This window comes from Pongo abelii, chromosome 9, assembly GCF_028885655.2.
Source record: "Pongo abelii isolate AG06213 chromosome 9, NHGRI_mPonAbe1-v2.0_pri, whole genome shotgun sequence".
Taxonomy (NCBI): domain Eukaryota; kingdom Metazoa; phylum Chordata; class Mammalia; order Primates; family Hominidae; genus Pongo; species Pongo abelii.
In genome coordinates, this window is record NC_071994.2 from 675,755 (window position 1) to 690,521 (window position 14,767).

General features: G+C 63.7%; 3 protein-coding genes across 10 annotated transcripts; 1 reads left to right on the forward strand and 2 right to left on the reverse strand.

Moving 5' to 3' along the window:
- Nucleotides 1-2,880: 2,880 nt before the first annotated feature.
- Nucleotides 2,881-5,953, reverse strand: CEND1 (cell cycle exit and neuronal differentiation 1). Its single transcript, XM_002821337.5, has 2 exons — nt 5,847-5,953; nt 2,881-4,466 (listed from the first exon to the last, which is right to left on the reverse strand). The coding sequence occupies exon 2, from the start codon at nt 4,382-4,384 to the stop codon at nt 3,926-3,928; it is 459 nt and encodes a 152-aa protein (XP_002821383.1). The 5' UTR covers nt 4,385-4,466; nt 5,847-5,953; the 3' UTR covers nt 2,881-3,925.
- A 329-nt stretch (nt 5,954-6,282) lies between these two features.
- On the reverse strand, nt 6,283-14,142 carry SLC25A22 (solute carrier family 25 member 22). Of its 8 annotated transcripts, none has more exons than XM_063727855.1 (11): nt 14,065-14,142; nt 12,452-12,520; nt 10,820-11,002; nt 10,609-10,734; nt 10,291-10,346; nt 9,360-9,450; nt 8,667-8,785; nt 8,350-8,524; nt 8,101-8,255; nt 7,939-8,014; nt 6,283-7,865 (listed from the first exon to the last, which is right to left on the reverse strand). In XM_063727855.1, the coding sequence occupies exons 3-11, from the start codon at nt 10,837-10,839 to the stop codon at nt 7,712-7,714; spliced, it is 972 nt and encodes a 323-aa protein (XP_063583925.1). In that variant the 5' UTR covers nt 10,840-11,002; nt 12,452-12,520; nt 14,065-14,142; the 3' UTR covers nt 6,283-7,711.
- PANO1 (proapoptotic nucleolar protein 1) lies at nt 13,303-14,124 on the forward strand. Its single transcript, XM_024255472.3, is given in 2 exon segments — nt 13,303-13,927; nt 13,930-14,124. Coding segments are annotated over 2 exon segments (651 nt in total). The 5' UTR covers nt 13,303-13,471.
- Nucleotides 14,143-14,767: the final 625 nt, after the last annotated feature.

Genomic DNA, 14,767 nt, shown 5'->3' on the forward strand with positions numbered 1-14,767 from the left:
GAGTTCGAGAAGAGCCTGGCCAGCATGGTGAAACCCCATCTCTACTAAAAATACAAAAAAAAAAAAAAAAAATCAATTGGCTGTGGTGGCGAGTTCCTGTGGTCCCAGCTACTCGGGAGGCTGAGGCAGGAGAATCGCTTGAACCCAGGAGACAGAGGTTGCAGCGAGCCAAGATCGTGTCACTGCACTCCAGCCTGGGCAACAGAGTGAGACTCCGTCAAAAAAGAAAAAAAAAAAAAATCGCCCAAATTGCACAAAGAGGAAAAATCAAATGGTGAGACCCAAATAGCCAGGAGCCTTCTTTTTTTTTTTTTTCTTTCCTTTTTTCCATCTTTGTATCAGCCATAAAAAGGAATGAAGGTTGGGATGGGCACAGTGTCTCATGCCTGTAATCCCAACACTTTGGGAGGCCAAGGTGAGTGGATCACCTGAGGTCAGGAGTTCGAGACCAGCCTGGCCAACATGGTGAAACCCCATCTCTACTAAAAATACAAAACTAGCCGGACGTGGTGGTGTGCGCCTGTAATCCCAGCACTTTGGGAGGCTGAGACAGGAGAATCGCTTGAACCCAGGAAGCAGAGGTTGCAGTGAGCCAAGATTGCGCCACTGCACTCCAGCCTGGGCAACAGAGCGAGACTCCGTCTCAAAAAATAAAAAAGAAGGGAAGTCGAACAGACTACAGCATGGATGGACCCTGAGTGAAATAAGCCAGTCGAAAGGACAGATGTTACATGATACCGTTTATCTGCAATGCTAGATTTGGGAGAGCTATTGAGGCAGAAACTAGGTGGTGGGTGCCAGGGATTAAGGGGAGGAGACAGGGAGTCCATGTGTAATGGGGACAGAGTCTCTGGAGCGATGACGCATTCTGGAGGTGGACGGTGGTAATGGATACACATGATGCTGCTGAACTGTGCACTTCAAAATGGTTAAGACGGTAGATTTTGTGTTTATACAATAAACCCAGAAAAGATGTCATGCTGTACCACAAACCCAGAATAGGTTTTACAGATTTTCTTGGTGTTTTTGTTGTTGTTTGAGACAGGGTCTGGCTGTGTTGCCCAGGCTGGAGGGCAGTGGCACAGTCATAGCTCACTGCAGCCTCAACCTCCCTGGCTCAGGGAATCCTCCTGCCTCAGCCTCCTGAGTAGCTGGGGCCGCAGGTGCACACCACCATGCCTGGCTAATTTTTATTTATTTATTTATTTATTGAGATGGAGTCTCGGTCTGTCACCCAGGCTGGAGTGCAGTGGTGTGATCTCGGCTCACTGCAACCTCCGCCTCCCGGGTTCAAGCAATTCTCCTCTCTCAGCTTCCTGAGTAGCTGGGATTACAGGCGCCTGCCACCAGGCCCAGCTAATTTTTGTATTTTTGGTAGAGACGGGGTTTCACCATGTTGGTCAGGCTGGTCTCGAACTCCTGACCTCGTGATCCGCCCGCCTTGGCCTCCCAAAGTTCTGGGATTACAGGCATGAGCCACTGCACCTAGCTATATTTTTATTGTACAGACAGAGGTATCACTGTGTTGGCCAGGCTGGTCTCAAACTCCTGAGCTCAAGCCATCTATCCACCTCGGCCTCCCAAAGTGCTGGGATTACAGGTGTGAGCCACCGTGCCCAGCCTACAAGGATTTTCATTCCTGCTTTGTCTAAAGTTGAAAAAGTTTCGGAAAATCTAAGCATCGTTTAATAGAGAATCGCTCAGTAAAATGAGGCAGCATCGTGGGTGGAATATCAGCACCAAAGCGCCAAGCCTTGTGGTTAAAGATGGCAGACCATCTTCAGTCTTCTCAGCCCCTTTCAAGTGCCCTACTATATCAGAAAGGGTTGGCTGGTTGCTTTTAAAGCACGAGCTGCAGAATGGAGAGAATGGGCGACTGGAAGGCAGGCTGAGGGTGGTGAGGGGCCCTGCTGGCCAGTCAGAGAGGTAGCGTGGCACCCATGGGGCAGGTGAGCTGGGAGCTGGAGGTGTGAGCAGCGTCTGCACAGAGCCGTCTCCTCTGTACACTGGGCTCCGATCAGCGGGCTCAAGGGGTAGGCTGCCTCCTTGACTTCTAGGAGGCAGCAGCATGAGTGGGAGTCGAGGGTGGCTGTCGCAGGGCGGCCTGGGTGGGAGCAACAGGGTCTGTTTTAGCTGGTTCTACCCCATGGGCCCTCCGTATCTGTCTGGGCCTGGGTGTGGGTGCATGGACGAGGACTGCTGCTCTGGGGAGGGAGTGTGCCAGGTGCCAGAAGGGCAGGAGGAAGACATGGCTGTCCCCCCACACCAGCTGGAAGAAGGCTTGGGGGAGGAGGTGGTCAGGGAGCTCTTGTCTGCTGGCCTCAGCCATCCGTTGGGTGAGACCCAAGGCCAGGACGACAGAGCTCAAAGGAGCCCTTCCCAGGCACCGCAGGCCTTGCTGCCTGTTGGCCCGCATGCTGCAGCCTCACCTGTCGCCAGGCCCACCGGCAGGCCCGCCAGTTGGACACCTGGTCAGAGTGGGCTGGGGTCCATGGACGAGAGGTGTTGAGGGAAGCCTCTTCTGCACTCAGGATGTGGGGCTCGCTGCAGTGGGGGCTGCGGAAGGGCCCCTGCCTGGCTGGAGAGCTCAGCCTGAGAAGCAGGGCTTGCCCTCCCTGCACCCCATGTCCTCACTGCTCCCTGGTCCTGCAGCCCCTGGGTGTCCATCTTGGGTCAGGACCCACAGGAAGGTCAGGGGGGAGGATGGGGCAGGGCCTGGGTGGGGATCCAGGCTAAGGCCCCCGGGATAAGGGCATAGGAGTGACAGGGGGTCCCGTCAGAGCGTCCTGGATGCAGCATCCCTCCCTGGAAAGCCTGGGGTGTGGGCGTGACACATGCGCCCCCGCGTCTCCCAGCCACATGCAGATGAGGATGCAAGTGCAGCCTTTAGACGACAGAGTTTATTTCAGACTCAGCCTCCACTCAGGCCCGGGGTTCCTGTGGCCGCTGGCCAGTGAGGGCAGGCCACGTTCTCACAGTGCCCACCACCACCTTCTGGGAGTTCGCCTGCTGCTGCACGCCAAGGGCCACGCTAGGACTGGATGCGCTAAGGAGGGGCTGCACAAGGGGCCTCCCCAGGTGCGGTGGGCTGAGGACAGTGTGTGACGGTCGCTGCCAAAAGCAGTTCTACTCTACCTGTTATTGCATTATACGCTGGTTAGACTCAGGTGGTGCCGGGTGCAAGCTGGAGGGGCAGTCTAGCGGGGCAGGGCGGGCACAGCTGTGAGGGGCCCTCGACATCCCTGCCTCCCCGCTGGCGTCGGGGCTCCCCTGGAGCACAAGCTGGGGAAGGCGACCCTTGGGCAGCACCCCCTCCACACGCAGGCTTCAGGGCTCCATCTTCCCACCCAGCTAGGCTTGGGTGGTGTGGGGAGGTGGCACTGAGGCTCTGCTGAGGTGACTGCTCACCCCAGGTCCGTCCCACTGCATCGGCCCAGGCAGACCCCCGGGGGTACACAGAGAGCACAGGCAGACCCCAGGGGGTACGCAAAGAGCAGAAATGGGGCGAGTGGAACCACCGCGCCCTTTAATGTCCCCACGAGGGCCGTGCCCAGGCCCAACCCATCCCGGCACCCCCACCTGCACTCAGAGACCAGCCCTGGGGGCCCAGGATCACCCAGTCGCCGGGGGTGGGGGGCCACACACAGGGTCCATTCCTTTCTTGCTGTTTCCCAGCTGTGCCCTCTCCCCACATCCCGTGCTGTGGACCCCGGAGCCTGGGCTCTTTCTGCCCTGGAGGCTGGGGAAGTCCTGGGTCAGCAGGGGTGGGCTCGGGCGTCCTCTTCACTGTGCGCGTGTTGGGGGCATATGTAGGTGTGTAATGAATGTGCGTGTGTACGCGTAGGTAAGGGTGAACTCTGCATGCACTGGCTTCCTCAGGTCTGCACAGGAAGTGGCTCCGTGCCCCCCACCTGGCCCCCAAGTATTATTTTTTCCGGGCCAGGAAGGCCACACCGAGAATCAGGGCTATGGCTGCCACGGCCACACCCCCAGCTACCAGCAGGGGGTTGAAGTTCTCACAGGACCAGGGACCTCGGCCCCCAGGCCCCCCACTGGCAGCCTCGTCCTCCTCCGCCCCGTCCCCAGGACCCTTGGGCTCCGGGGTTGCATCGGGACTGCTGGGGACCGTGGGGGCCGTGGGGGCTGGCTTCAGGTTGCTGTGGTTGTTGAGAAGGGCAGGGTCAGCCTTGGCCGGGGTCTTCTTGGCAGGTGCCGTGGTGGGGGCTGCAGGCGGCTGCTGCTTCTCGGCCGGGGCCTCCTTCTTCGAGGACTTGGTCAAGGGGGCTTTCCCATCGGCTGCCGGGGGTACCTTGGCCTCGGTGGTGGCCTGGGGCACCTTGGTGTCAGGCTTGGGGCTGCTGGCCGACTTCCCTCTGGACTCCATGGTGGGTGGGGCGTATGGGACAGGCAGGTGGCTGCACCAGAGGGGCTCAGGACAGTTCGTCACCCCTGGGCATTCTATGGGCCTGGAGGGAGACACAAGGGAGGCTGCGCGTGGGTCCAGTCCCCCCGTGCTGCCCCGACCACCTGGTCGCCAGGCAGCTCCTGCCCAGTTCTCTGGACTCCCTGGAGCCCCAGCTCAGGGGCCTCCCGTGGGCCTCTGACACTTCTCTTTCACAGCCTGGACTCCATCTGTCCATGGCCCCTCCTCAAGGGGTCCCTCCAGCCGCAGAGGCAAGGGCCACGCACAGGTGGGAGGAGCTAGGGGACCCCACTGTGCTCCATAAAATGGCCCATGCAAATGCCACATCCTCCCACCAGCCGGGGGCAGGAGGCTCTTGGTGGGGAAGTAAGGATCAGGCCAAGAGAACTGGAAGGAAGAGCATTCTCTCCTCCAAGGAGGGGAGGTGATCGGAGCCCCAATGGGAGAGCTGACTGCATCCCCTCCTCAGGAGAGCATTCCTGCTTTGCAGAGATGGACACTAAGGCACGGAGGCTGAGACCCGGCCAGGGTCCTGGTGGAGGGGGGCGGGGAGGGGCAGGAGTTGGGATCTCAGGCAGCCATCAGGGTGGGTGGGCCCACAAGAACCCAGACTTGAGAAAACTGGGGTGTCTCTCCAGCAAGGCAGGTGGGGCTGTGCTTCCAAGGGCCGTCTGCCCCTCCCCAGCCTCTGGGGCTCCCTCCTCAGCATGGGCCATGCCTGCCTCCAGCCCCGGGGCAGGGAGTCCTTGCCGAGCCCAAGGCTGTGCTGTCTCTGTGGGCAGAGGGTTCCTGGCATTAAAAAGGGTGGGCACATGCTGCACTTGTCCCGCGGGTCAGGATGGACGACAGGGTTCTGGGCTGTGGGAAAGGCGGTGCCCAGATTCTCAATGACCGAGGCAGAGGTGGGAAGGGCCCTGGGGGCCCAGCCGCCCTGAACCTGAGTGGGTCTTGCCCCAAAGCCTCAGAGGCCGCCTGTCTGCCTCTCCTAGGGAAGGATGAGAAATGCCCCCCAGACCTGCAGAGAAAGGGAGGCGCGTTCCCCACCCCCCGCCAGGTGCACTGACTACACTGAAGGTCACCCGAAGGTCACAGCGTGATGAGGGCGTCTCCAGGAGAGGCCCAGCTGCTGCCGACCTCCCAGGGAAGCCCAGCCGCCCCTTCACCCCCGCAGTTCTGGGGGGCCTCAGCTGCTGGACATCAAGTTTGCAAAGAGCAGGTGGTCTGCCCCCCCAATCTCGCTATTTGTGGCACTTACATCCCGGCCGCCGCCTCCCTCTCCCGGGATCAGCGGCGCCCTGGAGAACTGGGGGGCCCGCGCGCAAACCCAGTGACCTTCAAGGCCCGGAGCCGCCTCCTCGCCCCGCAGGACCTCGCCCCGCAGGACCCCGCGCCCGCCCCGCCCGCCGGGAGCCCCCCGCCTTACGCGTCCTCCGGCCTCCCCCGGGCTGCGCGCTCCTCCGCGGGACGACGGCGGCTGCGAACACGGAGCAGAGCTCGGGAGTTTCCCACAATGCACTGCTCCCGGCGCAGGAGGGCGGGGAGGGGGCGGGGCGACGGGGCTCCGCCCTAGATGCGGGGGTAGAAGCTTAGGGTCCCCAGCTCCGCCCTAGATGCGGGGGGTAGAAGCTTAGGGTCCAAGAGAGCAACTGCGGGGTCCCAACCCATCTGGGACTGCCAGAGGCAGGAGGCAGGCGGGTCCTGCTCAGCATCCCCTCTAGGCCAGGGTGCCCCTTGGTCGGTGGGTGAGGGGTCGGTGGGTGGGTGTGCAGGCCTAGCCCTGCAGTCTGAAGGGAGCCGGTTATGGGAAGAGGGGACTGCCCTCCCCCGCCCCCAAACACACGCCCAGACAGACAGCAGCATCTACTTAGAATATTTATTTATCCTCTGACATGACAAGACACAAAAAGTTACAACTTCTTAAAACTCTTCAAAAGAAAAAAATATAATTCTGTAAGCAGCAGCAGCAGCTTCCAAGGTGGACGGGAGGGGCAGCTCCCAGGAGCAACAGTGAACTGGGCGGGGGGGTCCAGGCCTGAGCCCCAGGTAGTGTCGCTGGGAAGGGGCCTCTGTGGAGGGCCCCGGTTTTGGGGACACAGCACCAGCACATCAGGGTCTGTCACCAACACGATCACATGGCCAGGGCGGGGCAGGGAGAGCTTCGGCTCACAGCAGGGATGGGCCCAGAGGCAGGGGGGATAGGGCTTCTGAAGTGTGGTCAAGGGCCTTATGCCCGGAGGCGGGAAGGACGGGCCTTCTGCAGTGTACCCAGGGGCCTTATGCAGAGGCCGAAAAAGGAGGGTGGGCCCTGAGAGGACTTGGAGGGGGTGGCAGCTCCTGGCCCTCCCTCCAGAGCTGGGCAGGCACCCTCAGGTTCCACACTGGTCCCAATGCCCGCCCTCCTCCCTGGCCAATCGCAGGCCAGGGTGGAGGACTCAGGAGAGGCCAGGCTGGGTAAGTAAGTTCCCGGACGGGGTCAACAGAGCCTGGGGCACACACAGCACACAGAGCGCCTGGCCACGGCGGGAAGGGGGGCAGTCCCCGGCAGCCCCATCCCCAAGGGCCAGGCCAGATCCCCACAACACACACACGCATGCACACACACACACGCACACAGACCTCACAATCTGGGCCCCAGCCTGGGGTGAGAGCTGAGGAGCCCACCAGAAAGTCCCACAGTGGGTGGTGGGCTTGCCCTGAGAGTCAGACCCCAGGGCAACCCCTCACTTGGGATTCCTGGCTCAACAGAGAGGGCAGGAGACCCCAGTCCTCTTGCAAGGCTGGCCAGGGAGGCAGAGTCAAGTCCTGCCAAGGCGACAAGAGCGGCTGGGGAAGGACGGAAGGGCTGGAGAGCCGCTTGGGCCCAGCAAATTCAATAAATAGGTTTGTGCAGGGTCCCTGTGTGGACCAGGACGGCTGTGGAGACTGGAGCCGGTGGACTGGGGGTATGGTCCAGCCTGCCCGGCCCAGGCCCGGGGGGCCCCCAGCCCAGAGACCAGCTCTGTCCCTGGGGGTGTTCAGGCCAGGGCAGGATTGGGGCAGGGGCTAGTTTGAGGAATGTAAAGATTTCTGCATTTTCTACATAAATAAGACATTGATCCCAACGGTGCAGGCAGCACCCCAGGGGGCTGCGTGTGCACCACCTACGTGGACCCTGCACCCCGCCCCCTGCTGCCCCTGCCGACGGGAGGGCTGGGGAGGGGTCTTCCCTTGCTCCGTCCTGGGCTAGCTGCCTGGCTCCAGCCCCACACCGGCCCTGCCCGGCTGGCTGGGGTGGAGCGGGCGCTGGGCTCAGGCCTGGGGGTCCTGCAGCAGCCCCAGCAGGGACTCTGCAATGCCCAGGAAGTAGACCACCTGTGCGATGCCGAAAAGGGGCGCGATAACCAGCGCGCGGCAGTAGGCGCCCTTCAGGAAGGCCGAGGGGCCCTCGTGCCGCAGGATCTTCCTGCAGAGGAAGGACAAGAGGGTCAGCCGGGTATGCAGGCCCCCAGGCCCCACCCGCCGTGGGACCTCCCCACCTGGCACAGTCCAGGATCCCAGAGTAGGTGTCCTCATTGACGCCTCGCTGAAGTGACTGGAGCCGCGTCTTCACCACTGCAAGGGGCGCTCGGGTCAGTGTGAGCCTGGCCAAGAGCTCAGTCCCGCCCCATCCCCAGCCGGGCGCCATCCCATGCACTGACCGTCACAGGGGTTGACGGCCACAGCGGCGGCACTCCCAGCCACACAGCCGGCCAGGAAGGACACGTAGAAAGGTGACTTCTCCTCGGACGCCGGGCGGCCCAGCTGGTTCAGGTTGGCAAAGAGCGGGAAGTACACCACAGAGAAGGGGACATCCCTGTGGGGAGGGAGGTGGCCGTGGGGACAGGAGGTGGTGGGGTGGGCAGGCCGGCCTCCCCCCTCCCTCCCCCCACCCGCCCTGTACCTCCTACCTGAGCAGCGTGGCCCCGAGTCCCTTGTAGAGACCGGCAATGCCGCGGCTCCGCAGCAGGTCGCGGGTCAGCTGGATGGCCGTGGGCCGAGGGGCAGCTGGAGCCTCCACTGAGGGCTGGGCACCCCCCTGGGCCGAGAGCTGGCCCTGGGCAGCCAGGATCTTCCTCTGGGCGGCTGGGGACAAAGAGGCTGCTGTCTCTTCTTCTGTGCGAACTGGGCAGGGGACACGCTCTGGCCCTCCCTGCGTCCCCACCCTCCCCTCGCCCTCACCCCTTCCTGCACCTCTGCCCTCTCCCCTCCCTCCCCCCGCCCTCACCAATGCGCCCTGCATCCTGCAGCTGGATCTTCAGCATCTCCATGGGTGTGGTCACAATCACCTGGCAGGTGCCAGCCCCACAGCCCGCCAGCATCTCTTTAAGCAGGGTCAGCTTCTGCCTGTGGTAGGGGCGGGGCCGCAGTGAGTGGGAAGAGACAGGTCTACCTGCCACCCTTGGGGCTGCCCACCGTGCCTGGGCGCAGAGGATGGTGGGAGCCGTGGAGGCAGACGCAGGCCTGTGGGGGTACAGCCCCCAGCTTCCACCACTGCAGCAGCAGGCAGGGAGGAGCCCGATGGACAGACGGCCCCACAGGCAGGGGCCTGGGGAGGGCAGTGGGGCTGTCTCTGACAAAGGAAAATGGGAAATTGGGGGTCAAGTGCCCCAAAAAGGGGCTGCCCTTGCAGTCCCCCTCCAGTGATGGGGGAGCTGGTCAGTGCCCTCAAGCCCTGGCTTAAGGGCAGCAAGCAGCAGCTGGGGGCCAAGGGCTGCCGAGCCAGAGCCCCACTGATTTGACATCTGCTTTGCTCCCCTGGTCAGGGGAAAGGAGGGAGGGCGCCCCACAAGGTCAAAGAAGCCCCAAGCAAGGGGCTGAAGACAGGCAGAGCCCCCAGGTGGGACCCAGCTGGCAGGGTGGACCCATCCTTTATGTGAAGCCAAAGACCCCTCAAGTGTCTGCCAGGCAGGACCCTCACCCGTCCTTAGAGAGCTGATGTCGGAAGAAGTCGTTGGCTGCCAGCTTGATGGCCTTCTCGGGGGTGACGAGGGTCAAGTTCACAGCAGCTCCTGTGGGGCAGGGGGTCAGCTGGGGGGACATGCTCGGTGGCCTGGGTAGGGAGGCGCTTGGCCAGGACTTGCCTCCTGGCTGGCAAAACCCTGTCCCAGTCACCCCTGGCCACCATCTCCTGTTCTCTCACCCACATTTGGGCCTGGTGTGTGCCAGGTAGGGCAGGGCCAGGCAGGGATGGGGCAGCACCTCAGGTTCAGGCTCTGCCATGCCCACTGCAACTTCATCTGTCTCTGATTCTGGGCAGCATCTTGCTGCTTAGGGCATGAGGATCGCCCCGGAGCCCCTGAGGCCTCCCTAGGATACCCCTCCCTTCCTGGAGGACAGATGGTGCTTGTGCTGGCAGGGGGCTGGGGCCAGAGGTCACAGGAGCGTGTGGTCTGGAGTGGGCCAGAGCTTGGGGGAGGCTGTGGAGAGCCCCCATCTCAGTGCCGAGGGCTCAGGGCTGCAGAGCTTCTGCCCAATCTAGGCTCCGGATTGTGTCCTAAGCTGCTTTGCGGTAATGCCCCCTACTCCCTCCCATCCCCAACCACAGACGGGGTCCAGCCTGTCCCAGAAGGCAGAGGCAGCTGCGGCCACCAGAGAGGAGACAGATGTACCGTGGCATCCCACGCACCAGGCACTAAGTGGGGGTGGGGAGCTGCCACGGGAGGGCTGAGAACTGCCACTCACCAGAGATCCAGTCCCCCCTGCACAGGCACAGCCCCCACAGACACGTCCACGCTCACACACCAGGCCCAGGCTGGCCGCCCTGCCGTGCCTCCCCCACCGCTCCCTGCCACGACTCGCGGGCGCTACCCAGGCCTGCCCATCTCGAGCCGAGCCGAGCTAAACCTCACCCCGGTACATGCCGAAGTAGCCCTCGGAGCGGATGGTCTTGATGAGGCAGTCGGACCTGTGGCCAAGGGGACAGGGTGAGCCGGGGCCAGCTGGGGCCGGCCGGAGGCCGGGGTCCCTGGACTGTCTAGGGCTGATAGAAGAGGCCAAGTCCTCAGCCCAGCCCCAACCCCAGTCCTGACCCACGTGGGATCTCCCCTAGGCCCGCCTGCCTCCCGTTTCCCTTCTGTCAAACAGAGTTGGGGGCACAGGAGCAGAGCCCCCACCTCTCGTGCTGCCACATGCTGGGCCCACTCCCCGCGACCGCCCGGCACACTCACATGCTCGTGTACATGCGCTGGCCGTTCTGCTGGTTCTGCAGCCTGGTCTTGGCCAGGTCGATGGGGAACACGCAGGTGACCCCGATCAGCCCGGCGATGCCGCCATTGATGAGCTTGGCTGGCAGGCTGTGTGGACAGGGGTGTCAGGACAGGCTTCCTTGACCATGGGTCAGGGTGGGGGTGAGGCATGCAGCCAGGACTGGAGTCTGACCTGATCTGCTTATCAGCCATTTAACTCGATCGCACCCAGGTAGGAGCCGAAGAGGTGGACGCCAGGCCAGGCGGGGTGGAGGTGGAGGTGGAGGAGGCCTTGAGGGAGGGTGGGACCCAGGGGGGTTGGGTGGTGCTCCACCTTCAGGGGAATTTCCAGGCGTCAGCAACCGCCACTTCTGTCCTGGAAGGATGAGGGGATGGGAATGAGTGAGGGTGGGGCCACCCGAAGAGTAATCCTCCCCCAGGCTCCCTCTCACACGCAGCCCCTCACCCACCACCCCAGACTGGAGCCGTTGCTGCGTTCTGAGGGTGCAGCCGCGGGAGGCACCTGCCACCCAGTCCCATGCTCACCCCTGGGACCACCTGGCTTCCTTTCAATCCCCCCCTCCCCACCGCCAGCGTCTTCCCAGCCAGCCTCACACGCGCGCTCACGCTCGGGCTCACGTGCACCCCGGCCAGCTCCGGCTTTTAAAGGGCCAGGCACCTCTGGGGGCAGTGCCAGGGGCCGGGGCCAGGGTGCCTACCGGAGCACCTCGACCTGGACAGCTGTGGTGACCATCCCCCACATCCTTCAGCACAGAGAGAAAAGCAGCTGGCACCTGCCCCCTTCGAGCTAGGGGCTGGGGTCCCGGGCGCCCTAAGACCCCCAACCCTGGGCTCAGCTATCCCAGGTATAGCTCTCCTCCCATGGCAGCTCCACCCAGGGCCTGCAGAGCTCCTCCCCACGATGCCCACACCCCCCACAGCCAGCCCCTTGCCCACCTTCCTCCCCTCCACTCCTCCCAGGAGTTTCACTCATGGACACACAGAAGCCAGTGATGGGACCCCTGGAAGCCTTGGGGGTGAGGGATGGCTGGCCTGAGGTCCCCTGTGGCTGGCACCCCCATCCACTACAGAGGAGGGGAGGACCGGCCTCTGTAAGCAGCAAGGCTGCAGCAAGGCTGGGGAGCCCACTAAGCAGCAAGGCTGGGGAGCCACAGCCAGCCTCAGGGGCCTCCCATAGGGTCATGGCCAGAAAATCCCAGCTTCGGGGGCCTTCCCCCACTCCCTGGGCCCCCCACAGGCCAGCTGTTTCGGGCACCGGCAGCGCCGTTGCCCAGGGCCACGCGGCTGGCTCACACCCACAGATCCTCAGGGACTCGTAACCTTCACCTCAGCTTTCCAGGGCTGGGCCATCCACCACCGACCCCCACTCCGCCACCTGCCCGCTGGTCCTGCTCTCACTCTGCCCCAGGCACTCACTCTGGATGGCTCCTCCACACTCCAGCCCAGCACTCACACAGAAGGGGAAGCTGCTGGGGGAGGAGGCGAGGGGCCGCAGGGATTGGCCGTGGGGCGGGGTGGGGCGGGCTTGGGGGGGGGGCACTTTCTCTTTCACTTTGGGCAAGCAGAGGCTTCCGGCAGCCTTGAGAGGAGGGATGAGCAGGGGTGGGTCTGACTCAGGCTGACCTGGCACGGCGAGGCCACCCACCGACAGGGACCTCAGTGCGTGGCCACCACACCCCCAGCACACACGTGTTCCTGTCTGCTGCCTGTGGGTTGAACCCTACAGCATTTCCTGGCCTGAATCTGTTGAGGGCTGGTACTCTGAGAATGAGGCTTTCTCTGGGCCAGGGTACCCTATATGTACCCGGACAGGGAATCCGGTGCTGTGGAGCAGAGATGGGCTAACACCCACTCGTGTTGGTGGGATCTGTGTCTGTTAGGGACAGATGCATGTCAGGGAAGCCTCATGCTGGGCCACACAAAAAGGCCTGCTGTCCACAGGGAAGAGCTGGCTGGGTCTCAGAGGCCACTGGTGCCACCCACAGGCCCTGCTCACCTGGCAGGTCCAGAGGGCACACGAGCTGGCACGCCCAGAGCCCTCTGCCCCACCGCCGGTCCCACTCAGGGCTTCACCGCCAGACCTGCCTTTCCCTGCCTCAGCCAGTGGTGGTGACGAGCTGACCTCTGAACTTTGACCTGATCCCTCCTAGCCCCCCCCCCCCCTTCGGGTGCAGACTGGCCACAGCTCTCCGGGCTGCCCTGGACCCTTCATCTCCGCTCTAGTCCCTCCCAGGGGTGTACCCTGGCCCTCCAGGGACTGAGCAACCCCCTTCCTCCTGGGAGCCTATCTCCAGTCTGCGATGAGGACACCTGCATGATGGGGGCAATCCTGAAGTCAGGCTGACAAAGGTGGGGGGCGGCCATTCGTCCCAGGAAGAGAAGCAGGCCCAGAGATCCCAGGGCGGAGAGGCAGGCCTGGGCCCGCACGTCACCCAGTGCAGCGGAGAGGAGCTTCTGGGTGGAGAATGATGACAGTGAGGGGCTCTGCCTGGGGAAGAACCGGCAGGGGTTCCCTCTGAACGCCAACCCCGCCTTTCTCTGTCCTCACTCGGCAGTTCCCACCCCTGGCTTATGAGACAGCTGGCCAGGGCCCTCCCACTGCACTGATGTTGCTATAGAAACCCTGCAGCCCCAGCCGGGACCCGGGCTGTGAGCCGTCACTGTCCCCCCTTCATAGTCAGGTAAACTGAGGCCACAGGCAAGCCAGACAGACAGCAGGAGAGCAGAGACCACCCCACAGGAAGATACCGCTGCTTCCGAATCTGCAGGGGTAAAATCCTCCACCCAAGAAGCCGCCAGGCTCCTCCTACCCCCAAGAAAGGCAATGGGGGTGAGGCTCCGAGTCTGGCCGGCGGCTCCCCATTCAATCTCCCGCTGTCCCCGTCCTCTTGGGGCGGTGCTTTCTATCCTGCTGGCTGGAGGGTCCCGGAAGGGGTCTCCGACTGCGCGATGCCTCGGCCAGAGGACAAAGGAGAAGCGGGTTGGGGGCCGCTCTCTGCGCTCGGAGGCCGGCTCAGGCCCCTGCCCTACTGCTGGGGCTCAGCCGACCGCTCCGTCCTCCGCCTGGCCACCGCGACTCCGGCCACGCACGTGTCCACAGATGTCCGGTGAACTCCCACGTGTGCGTCCCACACGGGTCGGCCTCTCTTCCTTGGGCCCGGGCCCCAGACACCCACCCTCGGGGACACGTGTGTGCGGGGAGCGCGCCCGGAACCGTCGGGGCCGAGCACGGCGTCTCACGCCAGGGCAGCCGCGGATCGGAGCATCCGCTGGTCCAGGACCCCCCCTCTCCCGCCCGCCAGGCCACGTTGTTCGGGCAGCTGTCACCTCCCTCGGCCGCCGCGGCACCTCTCGCCCCCGCAGCCCGGCCGCGCTCGGATGGGTGCAACAGAAGGGAGCCGCCGGGCAGACACTCACCACGCTCGCCGCCGCCGCCGCCGCGCTCGCCTCCCCGCCCCGCGCTCGGCCAGCACCTAGGCGGGGAGGCGCGTCCGCTCGGCGCCGCGCGCGCTCCGCCCTCGGCCTTCTCCGGGCTCCGGCTCCCCCTACTGGCCGCCGAGGCTACTGCGCCCGGCCAGGCCACAGCCACGCGCCCACCCGCCCCCTGGCCGCGGGTTCCCCCGGGCAGGGTGGCAGTTCTGCGCGCAGAGGCCGGGCCGCGCCTCCCCAAGGTCCTTTCTTGGTTTCCGGGCCTCAGGCCCCTGCAGGCACAAGGACCCGCGGGGCGCGGGCAGGTGGCAGAGCGCCGGTGGATGAGGGTGCCCTGGGGGAGGCGTGGCCTCCAGGGCAGACACAGGTGCTCCGTGGAACGGCTGAGCCGGCGCAATGGAGAAGTGGAGGCATAACCCCACCTGCCGAACAGCGATTTTGTATCCAAAGCACCCGACATGGGGCTGGGCGCAGTGGCTCATGCCTGCAATCCCAGCACTTTGGGAGGCCGAGGCAGGCGGATCACTTGAGGTCAGGAGTTCGAGACCAGCCTGGCCAACATGGTGAAACCCCGTCTACTAAACATACAAAAATTAGCCGAAGTGGTGGCAAGTACCTTAGTCCCAGCTACTTGAGAGGCTGATGCAGAATCGCTTGAACCTGGGAGGCGGAGGTTGCAGTGAGCTGATAT

Excerpts from the sequence above, each read along its gene's own strand:
- CEND1 (XM_002821337.5), bottom strand. The coding sequence starts at position 4,384 with ATGGAGTCCAGAGGGAAGTCGGCCAGCAGCCCCAAGCCTGACACCAAG.
- SLC25A22 (XM_063727855.1), bottom strand. The coding sequence starts at position 10,839 with ATGGCTGATAAGCAGATCAG. Across the intron at positions 8,015-8,100 it reads GGCCGTCAACCCCTGTGACG|TGGTGAAGACGCGGCTCCAG; the intron begins GTCAGTGCATGG and ends CGCCCCTTGCAG. Across the intron at positions 7,866-7,938 it reads GGGATCCTGGACTGTGCCAG|GAAGATCCTGCGGCACGAGG; the intron begins GTGGGGAGGTCC and ends CTTCCTCTGCAG.